This window comes from Callorhinchus milii, unplaced genomic scaffold (genome assembly GCF_018977255.1).
Source record: "Callorhinchus milii isolate IMCB2004 unplaced genomic scaffold, IMCB_Cmil_1.0 Scaffold15, whole genome shotgun sequence".
Classification (NCBI taxonomy): Eukaryota; Metazoa; Chordata; class Chondrichthyes; order Chimaeriformes; family Callorhinchidae; genus Callorhinchus; species Callorhinchus milii.
Window position 1 is genome coordinate 7,351,988 of NW_024704756.1, and position 11,696 is coordinate 7,363,683.

The 11,696-nt window shown below is 44.5% G+C and overlaps 1 protein-coding gene across 1 annotated transcript; it reads right to left on the bottom strand.

The window, feature by feature from the left end:
- Nucleotides 1–2,915: 2,915 nt before the first annotated feature.
- pcdh11 (protocadherin 11) lies at nt 2,916–6,422 on the bottom strand. Its single transcript, XM_007891864.1, has one exon. It carries the CDS (start codon nt 6,417–6,419, stop codon nt 3,381–3,383), a length of 3,039 nt encoding a protein of 1,012 aa, XP_007890055.1. The 5' UTR covers nt 6,420–6,422; the 3' UTR covers nt 2,916–3,380.
- Nucleotides 6,423–11,696: the final 5,274 nt, after the last annotated feature.

Here is an 11,696-nt window from a genome sequence, read left to right on the forward strand (position 1 = left end):
TACAAGCCTACCACTGCAGTTGAAATGTAGCTGGTTTATGCTGCATTGCAGTTCTTAGTTGAATTTACTACTGTTGTCTTTAATCGGTTCAATTGCAATCTGCTAACTTGAAATTACAGCCATGAGCATCCACATACACAAAAAACAAGAGATGTACATTCCATACACCTTTGGAAATGTACAATGAAACCTTGTTATCACATACTCACAAGGACCAAATATGTGGTTCTTTGGAGATATCTTATGCCCAGAGTGCCTACACTGATAGAAATGGAATTTTCACCAGGATCAAGAGAATCACTGTTCATTATGATAATCTTGTAACAGATGAACTCATAATCATGACATTCTGATGTAAATTGATTCAACATTGTGATAGTGTAAAAAAAAATGCTCATACAGAATGATATTGCATTTTTCCTTCCAAAATAAACAAGCAACATTTGACTGATCTAAATCGTAAAGCTGATAACTTATTCTCTCCCACTGGCTAATGTGAGGACCATGAAAGGGAACACTGGGACTCAGTAATCCTGTTCCACTACCAGCAGCCTAAGTAATGCTACGTAATACAGGAAATATTGTGAACGCTTTATAAGAGATGATATGTGAAAAAAAGTTCCGAGTACCTTATTGTTTCAGGTCTGTAAAAATATTCCTGAAAGAATTTGTACGGTTATTCCTCACTGTCGAACTTATTGCATGCAATCTGCTTTGCTTGATTTATTGCTGCAGAAAATAAAACATCTGTAATACTATAGATCTGCGCATGGAATCACAGAAAAAAGTAATTAATGCAACCTGCAAAGATACTCAGGATTGGAATTATTGAGCAAGAATCATGAATCAAGCCCTTACTGCAACTTCCAGTTATCTTGTATCAGTCTACCAAGATTAATCAAAATAGAAGAGTTTGGTCGAGGTGTGAAGTTGCTATTAACTGTGTATTTCCAAGTACTGAAAGAAGCTTCTAATAAAATGGAAAGAATAGTAGTCCTTGAAACTGGACCACAGCAATATTGTGAGCCTTGCAAAGCAGCTTCAAGACCAACGGAAGCATAGTAACTGAGGGAACATCTTTAAATTGCTTCAAAACTAGTGGCTTGGCTCAAACCATCTTTCAATCACGATTTGTTCCTGGATTGTGCCCTATTCCTTTCCCCCTCTCTGCACAAGTGGGAGGCTTATTCCACGGATTGCCGTCAGAACCATCTTTTGGAAAATAATTTTTCGGGGAGTAATAAATAAAACTCGAAGTATGTACTCACTATGTTTAAAGTGCATGCAAATTTGTAGCTTCCCATACAAACACCAAGAGAGACCACTGCAGAATGTTTGGGGAGGAACCCAACCGCAATAAAATAAATCCATAATCTTTCAGCCATAAATGTGGGAAAAGCTTCAATTATTTATTTTACAAATAAAAAGGCATAACGTAAAAACTTATTTTGGCGTGTATTACATTCAGACATTATTTTGGTATGTAAATGCACTCAAAGGACCACATCAGTTGGGTCAGTAAATATAACTTGCCAACAGCTGCGGTGTGTAGCTGGTGTGTGCACCAGTTTATTCACACGGTCCCCATGAAATCGGAATGAAAATATTTTCACTTCACAGCTCAATTAAACACCAGAAAGGCCACCAAGCAAGTAATAGTTCACTGAATTATATTCCCCTCCGCCCCCCCACCCCCCAACCACCCACCCACTCATCCACGTACCCCAGACATTCTAACACCCCCCCTCCCCACCCGCACACAAACATACAGACGCTATAACTACTGACTCTCTGTGTGCCAACACATGGAAAGGTCTGGATTTTACTAACTTTACATTCACTCACCTTTGGGAAAGGGAAGAGGCTGCAATTTAATATTCAACAGAGCAAATCTTTCACCAAATGAAATTTCTATCGGCTCAAAACTGATTTTATTTCCAGCTCAGTAAAGTATAAGAATAGGAGGCAATCCAGACCTATGTATCTAAGCAGAAGTTACCTTCTCTTCCTCCCAAACCCAACAAGAAACAAAGGGAAGATGTGACTGAAAACTCAAATGTACCAACCAACCTAAATTCGGGTTGAAAAGAGAGCGTACTAAAAGGAGAATTACTTGGGAGACAAATAGTACATGTGATTGTCTTCAAGGAGATTGAATAATTAATTTGGTACCAAATCTTGGCTCGAACATTACTTTATTTACCCACCAGAGTTAAACTGGTTTAAAAGGAACAAAAAGCATTGTATTGTGATTTCAGGAAAATTTAGAAAACCACATTTAAATAACAAACATTTCAATGTTCATTGCATACTGGTGTCCCCAGTTTCGTTTGAGGCATCTACATAATACTTTTGTCACCATTGAGATTTGAGAGTACATTGCTGTAACATATCTGTCAATCAACATGATTCTGAAAGCACCCCGTCAAAAATCACTCTTTCAAGCAAGTGATCCTTAACCTTTTTTTATTCCTCTATTTTTCAGACTTTTTTAAATTAAAAAAAGACCTCTTTTCCTGCTCTTGCTACCAGTGCTCCCCCCACCCCAACCCAATCGCAGATACCCAGTCGCAAAAAAATTGAGCTTCCCTCCCTTTCAAGGCTCCTATTATTTGCAAATATTTGTTTGATTTAAAAAGGACGGCGTCAAAAATAAAACATGAATACCTGCAAACATCTGTCTTGATGATTCAGAAGCCTGAGTCTCTAAACTCATGTCACATTTTAGGTGTGGATGGTGCATATGTCCACTTGCTTGTGTAGCACAACATACATATTCAACATTTACTTGTTCGTTTTAAACAGGTTTGCGAAAAACCTCTAGCCCCTTCTCCTGAGAAATTCTGAATGAGAAATTACAGAACATTCCTTTCAAAATTGCATTTGTCTCATACAAAGGCAGTTGCTGAGACGCAAGCAGTTTTACCACAAACTGTTATGTTATTTCTGGTTTTGTTCTTCAAATATAAAGGAGTACTGTTTTGCTGCGTAATGTGTGGTCTGTTCCTCCCTTCCTTTACTGCTAGTGCCAAAGTCTCTGAACAGGAACCAAAAGATCCATTTTGTACAGCCTTACATTGCACCTGCACTACATCTCAAGATTCCTGTGCTTGCTACGACAAAGCATACTTGCAAGTGCCCCATCACTACTCACAACTGCGGCAGCTTGCTTTGCAGCCAGGAAGTACTACAGTGCCACCTAGAGTCAATATTGCTGAAACAACCACTCAGCAATAAACACCAACTAAATGCCACTTCATTCTAATTTCTCTCTCAAACATTGATGAATCACAAGCTGTTTACATTTATTTCAATGCCTTAGCCATGCATGACCATTCGGGCTTTTAATCTTCCGAGACAAGATCTCTTGTGAGGGCCAGCTAGAATCTCTGCATTACCTGTCTGGTGTGGATTGGCCCTGCAGTCTTGAAGCCTCCCTGACAACTGCACTCTGAAACGCTGTAGGGGTCTGAACTGCTCGAGGAACACTTGGACAGGGAATCACACCCCACAACAAATGTGTTATCCAGCGGCAACTCTTGGATGACATGATGCTTCTTCACCGGGACTGGAGTCTCTGGCTTGATTTGAAAGGAGGGCTGCGGAGAGGCTGACTTATAGTGTTTTGCTAGATCCGGGCTATCGGGCTTAAAAGTAGTGGGCTTTGTACCCCAATTATACTTCCCCACAGTTTGATCCTCCAGTTCCACTGGGAGATCCAAGGTACCATTGATGTGCTCGTGCGAAGGGTCGTCTGGCTTGGACTCCTCGATGGTAACGAAATTCAGAAGAAGGTTCTTTGGAGATCGCTTCTTCTTTCTTTTCTTTTTCTTTATCTGTCTGTTTTCTTGGTTAGGGGACACCCATTCACCACTCTGTTTGCCCTTCTGCACAGCTTTATGCCGCGGAGTATGACGGCAGCGTACTAAAGCGGTTACAAAAATGACAAGAATGACGGTCATAGTGCCGGCTATGATGGCAATTACGATCTTAATGTAATCGTTTGTTTGTGGGGTCAACTCATTGTCACCCACATTCTTATCCAAAGGAGTCTCCATACTTTTCCGCACCATGTCCTGGAGGTATGTGAAATTGTTAATGGTCTCGTTCACAAATAAATGGACCATGGCCATGGCTTGCAAGGACTCAGGTTGGCCCAAATCAATGACTTTCACCACGAGTCTGTACAAACCGTAGTCCGAAGAAGTCACCTTTTCTTGCAGAGTAATATTGCCGTTCATCGGATCAATGGCGAACAGCCCTCTGGAATTTCCACTCACTATACTGTAGCGAAGTTCTGCATTCATCCCGGTGTCGTTGTCTATTGCAAAAACCTTTCCCACCACTGAACCCGGGTTGGCAGAAATGGACACCAGTTCATAAGAATAGTTGGATGGGGGATAGACAAACACTGGACTGTTGTCATTTACATCAACAACGTTGATAGTCACCCTGGCTATTGAAGAACGTTGAGGTCTACCTCCGTCCACAGCCTTGACTTGAAACGTGTAAGAACTTTGCTGTTCCCTGTCAAATGTAATATTGGGCTTGATGACCCCTGTGGATGGGTCGATTATAAAATAGCCTTGATCATTCACAATGGAAAGGCTGACAGCCGCGTTAGCTCCTGCGTCCGAATCTGTAACTGTGATAAGCCCCACCGTCCCGTACATGGGCAGGTTTTCCGGCACGTAGAAATTGTACTCGCTGTGCGTGAAAGAAGGACTGTTGTCGTTTTGATCTAACACAGTGACCACCACGGTAGCATTGCTCTGCAGCTGAGGTTTGCCTCCATCCTTGGCCAGCACTGTAAAGGCATAGCGGCCCTGCTTCTCCCGGTCTAGTCTCCTCACAGCCGACAGGATTCCTGTTCTCCGGTCCAGATTGAAGATGGATGGGGTGTTGGGACCCAGGAGATAGGTGATCTCTGCATTTTTCCCACTGTCTGCGTCGGTAGCAGTGATTTTCGTTAACTGAGTACCGGGAGCATTGTTCTCGGGGATTGACAGCCCAATTACGGGCTGATTAAAGACAGGAGGGTTATCATTCTCGTCCTTCAGTTTAATCAGCACAGTGGCCGACTGATTCAGAGGTGGCTTGCCCGCGTCCGAAGCCACGATCTTGATCACGTACTCCCTGGTGCTCTCGTAGTCCAGCAAGGCGGCGGTTTCCAGCAGGAACTGGTTGTCAAAGACGGGCTTCAGGCGAAATGGGACGTCGTGGTCGGTGAAGCAGGAGACTTTGCCGTTCAGCTCGGCGTCCCGGTCGGTCACGGTGATGAGGGCGATCTTGGTGTTGAGCGGGGCGTTTTCCGACAGCAGCACCGTCCCGTTGACGGGGTTGACAATGTACCTGGTGTCGATGGCCGGCACGTTGTCGTTCACGTCCGTGATGTTGACCGTCACCACGGCCCTGGACGGGGTGGAGCTGCCGTCGCTGGCCAGCACGGTCAGCTTGTGGACCGGGAACTCCTCGCGGTCCAGGTTCTGCTTGACGGCGATCAGCCCCGTGGCGTTGTTGATGGAGAAGAGCCTCCTGGCCAGGCCGGAGACCTGGTTGCTGAAGGAAAAGCGGACCAGGGCGTTGGCGCCCAGATCCGCATCGGTGGCGTGCAGCTGGGTGACCGAGGTGCCCACGGGCGCGTTCTCAGGGATGTGGACGTCGACCTCGTTCTCCTTGAACACGGGCCGGTTGTCGTTGACATCGGTGACGGTGATCTGGAGGATGGCGGTGCTGGACCTGGGGGGCACCCCGCCGTCCTCCACCTTGATCTTCATCACGTACGTGTCCTTCTGCTCGCGGTCCAGCTTCTGCTGCACGATCAGCTGCGGCCACTTGTCGCCCTCGGGGGTCTCGATGATGTCCAAGCCGAAGACGCTCTGGCCCTTCAGCAGCTCGTAGTGCTGGATGCCGTTGACCCCCACGTCGGGGTCCACGGCCGACGGGATGGAGTAGCGCGAGTTGACCGCGGTGTTCTCGGGGATGGAGATGTTGATGACCGTGGACGGGAAGAGGGGGGCATTGTCGTTGATGTCCTCGATCAGGAACCGCATCTTGACCAACTGGAAGACCTCGTTGGGCAGTACGGCCACCTCCACCTCGTAGAAGCAGCGGGTCTCGCTGTAGACCCCGGCGCACAGCTTCTCGCGGTCGATCCGGTTGGCGGTGGTGAACAGCTCCCCGGTGCTGCCCTCCACCCGGATCAGGGGCCGGTCGCCCGTCTTGTAGACCAGTTTGAAGACCAGCGGCAGGTCCCGCACGGCGGTCAGGTTCAGGTCCCGCACCAAGTTGGCGATCAGGACGTTCTCCGGCAACTCCTCGCGCACCGTGTAGTTCCTCTCCTGCCCGAAGCCTCCGGTCAGGACGCAGGAGATCACAGCCACAGCCACAGCCAACCTCAGCCCAGCGGGTACCCCCATCCCCACCGCCGGCCAGGGACCCCCCACCCTCCTCTCTTTCTCTCTTTCTCTCTCCTTCTCTCTTTCTCTCTCTCTTTCTCCTTCTCTCTCCTTCTCTCTTTCTCCTTCTCTCTTTCTCTCTCTCCTTCTTCTCTCTCTCCTTCCTTCTCTCTTTCTCCTCTCTCCTTCTTTCTCTCTCTCTCTCTCCTTCTTTCTCTCTCTCTCTCTCTCTCTCTCTCTCTCTCTCTTTCTCCTTCTTTCTCTCCCTCCTTCTCTTTCTCTCCCTCCTCTCCTCTCCTCTCTCTCTCGCTCCCTCTTTCTCTCCCTTCTGCGTAAAAGGCGAACGAGGGCTTCAACCAACTTCTTGAAACAGTTGGGTTTTTATTATTATTTTTTTCCTCCCACACACCACCACCACCACCTCCTCCTCTCCTCCTCCTCCTCTTCCTCTCCTCTCCTCCTCTTCTTTTTCTTTTCTTCCTTTCCTTCTTTTCCTTTCCTTCTCCTTCTTCTTTTTTCTCCTTCTTCTTCTTCTCCTCCTCCTCTTTCGGCTTCTCCTCTTCTTCCACTCCTCCCCAACCCACGAAGCAAAGCAAAATGTTTTTTTTATTTAATTTTTTAATCAAATCAAATAATAATAAAAAATGTTTTTTTTGCAAGAGAAGGAAACAAATGCAAATCTCCTCTCTCTCTCTCCCCCCCAAAAAACACACACACACACACACACACACACAATAAACAAAAAAAAACTAATTAAAAAGCTGTTGGTAAATCACACGAAATAAAAAATAAAAATAAAATAAAAAGCGTCGCGGATTTTCCAGTCGATTTTGCAAATCGTTTCATTGACTTCATTTTTTTTTTTGACAAATTGTCCTTTTGCACTTTTTTTTGGGAGGAGGGAATAAATCAACCAAAAAGCAAGAAATGTGATTGTTTTCTCTCTTATGTTTTTATTTGGGGGGAAAAGGGGGAAGAGAAGAAATACCCCACAAACACACACACACACACACACACACATAAACGCAAACAAAAAAAAACAAACACATCACCTGCCAAAGCAGAAAGATTTAGACATCAGCCGATTGAACTATGCAGAAATACCGGATTTGCCAACACTTTGAACACATTCAAAGGTGTGTGTGTGTGTGTGTGTCTGTGTGTGAGTGTCGATGTGCAAAATGCAATTTTTTTAACAAATCACTGCATGTGCATTCAACACATAACACACATACACACACACACACATAACCCAACACATTGCACTTAACACACACACACACATAACCCAACACATTGCACACTTAACACACACACACACATAACCCAACACATTGCACACTTAACACATACACACACACATACACACACATAACCCAACACATTGCACACTTAACACACACACACACATACATAACCCAACACATTGCACTTAACACACACGCACATACACCAAGAGATAAAAAAAGGGATATATTCATCTCATCCCATCCCACTTTTTTTTTGGGTGGTGGTGGTGGTGGGAGGGGGGGGAGGAGGAGGAGGAGGAGGCAAAACTACATCTTTAATTTCATTTTTTTTTGCTCACCTTTTCGATTTCTTTTCGCAGGAGACAGAGAGAGAGAGAAGCAGCAGCAGCAGCAGAAGAAGAAGATGAAGAAGGGGGGGGAAAAAACAGAGAGCGAGAGAGAGGGAAGGAGAGGTGGGAGGGGTGGAGAGGAGGGAGGGAGGGAGGGAGGGAGGGGGTGGAGAAAGAAATACAAAAAATAAATAATGAAATAAAAAAAAGCGAAAGAAGAAAAAAAAATCCTATCCTCGATTGCGATTTCAAAGGCAATCCACAGCGAGAGAGGCGATGTGTGTTGGGGAGCAGTGCTGAAACAGGGTCTGGGTTTGAAGTCAGTAGGAGAGACCTCTCGCTTTGCTTTTCCTCTCCTTTGCTTTTGCTCCCTCCTTCTCCCCTTCTCTCTCTCTCTCTCTCTATCTGTCTGTCTCTCTGTGTGTGTGTGTGAGTTGGAGCTGCATAAACTGAAGATGCTGCCCTCCCTCCCTCCCTCCCTCCTTCCCTCCCTCTCTCCTCCTCCTCCTCTCCCCAAAGCCTTCTCTCCACTCTCGACCGCAGCTGATAGCACAGGAGCCAAGTGATGGACATCCCTGAGCAGCCTATCACCAGACTCTCTCCCCCCCTTTATGGTACCCACTCGGGATGTCACCTCCTCAAAAAGTTTGGCTTTGGCTCTTCGGGCACTGACGCTCAAGACTGGAAGGTGGAGCCTTTTTTTTCTCTCTCTCTCTCTCCATCCATCCATCCATCCCTCCCTCCCTCCCTCCCTCTCTCCTTCCTTCGCTTTTCCTTTTATTTTCACACACACACACACACACACACAAGGCAAGAAAAAAAAAGCAGCCCTGGTCCTGAGCAGATTCAGAATTGGAAATTAAACAGAAAACCGAGGAGATGCCTTTAAATGCAGCCCCAGTGATGCAGTGCATCGCCCTGAAACCTGAGCCCAGTGCAGCTCTCTGCATGTGTGTGTCTGTGTCTGTCTGTCTGTATGTCTGTGTGTGTCTGTGTCTCTGTCTGTGTCTGTATGTCTCTGTGTGTGTGTCTGTCTGTGTGTTTCTAAATCATAAAAGTCGCCTTTTGTATGTGCAGATCTTTGAATAATCTTTTAAAATTAATTATCAGTAAATAAAGTGCCTTTTATCACAGTCTTTTTTTAAAAAAGGTGGGGGGGGGGAATATTTCATCACAGCTGCCCCATTCCTCGTGCTAATTTAGTGCCACTACGTCCTAAAGTTTACAGTTTCTAAAGAGTACAGCCAGTTTTTTTTAAAAAAAACAAAAAAAAATCTATGTTACAGAGGGGCAAACACTGCAAAATGCAGTGCAGGGCACTGAACATCTCACAATATGTTTTGGTTTTGTTTTAACCGATGCAGCCTTTCATTGCACTGGAAAGATTGAGCTGAGGAAAGCTGATCTTTCCAGGTGTGAGTGAGAAAAGAAAGAGGTTTCACGAAGGGTTGGGGTAGTGCAAACACGAACTGCATGTTCCCCACCGCAGTTAATGGCTCATTAACGTTAGTGAATGTGTTGGAAAGAGGTGGCAGTTGTACAGAGGTAGTCAGTCTAAAGAGGGAGATAGTTACCCAGGCTTTAGGAAGCAGAGGTCGTAAAAAAAAGACAGGGATGAAAGGATTACACAGGTACACACTCGAGAGCTTAGAAAATATAATGTAACACAAGCGGGTTTTTATTTGTCAGCCTGATGTCCTAACACAGGATAGTGATTTAACCCATCACTACACTTTAAAGAGTATTTTATCATATGATCAAATGCATATTTACCTGCCTGATCTAACCATAAGGTGAAGTTAACAATAAGGTCTATAATCACTGGGCAGCCATTGCAGGGGACATCTAATTTGCTCATAACAATTAACTGCATATTTCACGCAACAACAATTTGCACTTATATGGCGCCCTTCACACTGAGCAGCCCCTCAGAGCGCTTAACAGCGGCGGAGCACAGCCCTGAGCCGGGGGGACGGGAGGAGGTGACCGTAAGCACGGGCGAAGGGGAAAGTCTTCAATCATGATTTAAAAGAGGGGAAAGTGGGTATTTTTGCTGTGCCTGAGAATCGAACCCAGGTCCTCTCACTTGCGAGGCAAGTGGTCTAAACAATATGCTACCAGACATAGCTTCCACACAAAGAGTCTGGAGTATTTCCTTGATTTTCAGAGATGTATTAAATGCAGTATTTTTTTAAAGACTTTTAAACTCCAAGTGTTGCCCTCTGTAACTTTTTCTGCAATATCATTGTTTAATCTCGGTGAGATTGACTTTACCCTGAATACCTTGCTCTGAAATCAGTAGTTAACACTGTGCTGCCCTTCACCAACCAGCCCCTTCAATATAAAACGATGGTTCCTTGGAACCCACTGCGGACACTGTGATTGTAACTGAGAGGGTCAGTCCAACAAACAATATCCAACCTACCCAGACTGTTTGGTCAGATCAAGTGGTGCTTGTGCTTGATAAATAAAAAGACAAGGGCTTATGCCCAATTTACATCTACAATAAATTAGATATTTGAATCGTAGTAAAGTACCTTGGGCCCAGAGGACATCAGCTCAGAAAGTAGGCGATGTCAAGTTGAATCACAAAAGCTCATTAGTCATCTCATATTTAAAATCAATGACCAGGAAATAAGATCTCGCCATAGGAATATTAAGGCAGTCAAGATTCTTGAATGTGAAGGAGAACAGGGTCTAAAATTGTATCTCTTTTAATCAAACTGCAATTTCTAAGAACATTTGTATGTGCATTTTTTATTTTTGACGATCAATACAAATAACTCATTCCTTGGGACGCTGAATCTTGCAGCCAGATTTGCAACCAAGTCTTCAATTATCATAAAAAGAATCCGGCAAGAAAAAAGTGTGAAATCTATCTTAATATCAAGCCAAGTTTTATTTGCTAGTTAAGAGAGAGCATATATTGTCTGTGTGCGGGGATTGGGAATAACGGGAAGATTGTTAAAATACACAGTAAAGTTTTTACGTTGGAAATGTCTAACCTAGGAACAAGTTGGACCTTTGCCAAACATTTCAGTTCAGGCCAATCACAAGGGACTTATCCACCAGTTTCCCCAGTTCTTTCAGACTGAAGCAGGCTGTGACCATGCAAAAATAGGGCGGTTAAATTAAACACGAGTGCAGTGATCATTATGTTGCCCAGACATGAAGACAAATAATTTTAGACACGGCTCATTGCAGAGGAGAATTGCAGCTGAATGGGAAAAGAATGAGGTTCTTTCAGAGAATCGGTGCAGAGTTTCAAAGTCATGGGATTACCAGGAGAAGGGGGAAGGGATAAGCAATCCCATGATATATGTTTACAGTAAACAATCTACAGAAGTTCATTGTGAAGAAGGATAGCTCACCATTGCACACTGCACATGAGTGCTCTTTCACAAGAATGTGTTTTTTGTGGGGGACGGGGAAGGTCACCGGTATGAATTATTGTTGAACTAAAATTAACACCCATAACCATAAAGCAATTAACATTTTTCTCACGCAAAGTCACTGCATTTAACAATAATTACTATAAAGCTGTAAAATGCATGTTCTTTCTTTAATTTAGCAATTATGTCAACTCTCCTTATTCGTTAGTAAACAGCAGTCAATGAAGTAAGCGTAATTGTTTGCTCAACTATTTCAGTGCTTATTTTCAAACAGTTAAGACGGCCTCCTCTCAAGTATCTGTTTGCAACAACAACAACAACAACAAG

Bases quoted from the DNA above. Each gene is read 5' to 3' on its own strand.
- pcdh11 (XM_007891864.1), bottom strand. From the start codon at position 6,419: ATGGGGGTACCCGCTGGGCTGAGGTTGGCTGTGGCTGTGGCTGTGATC.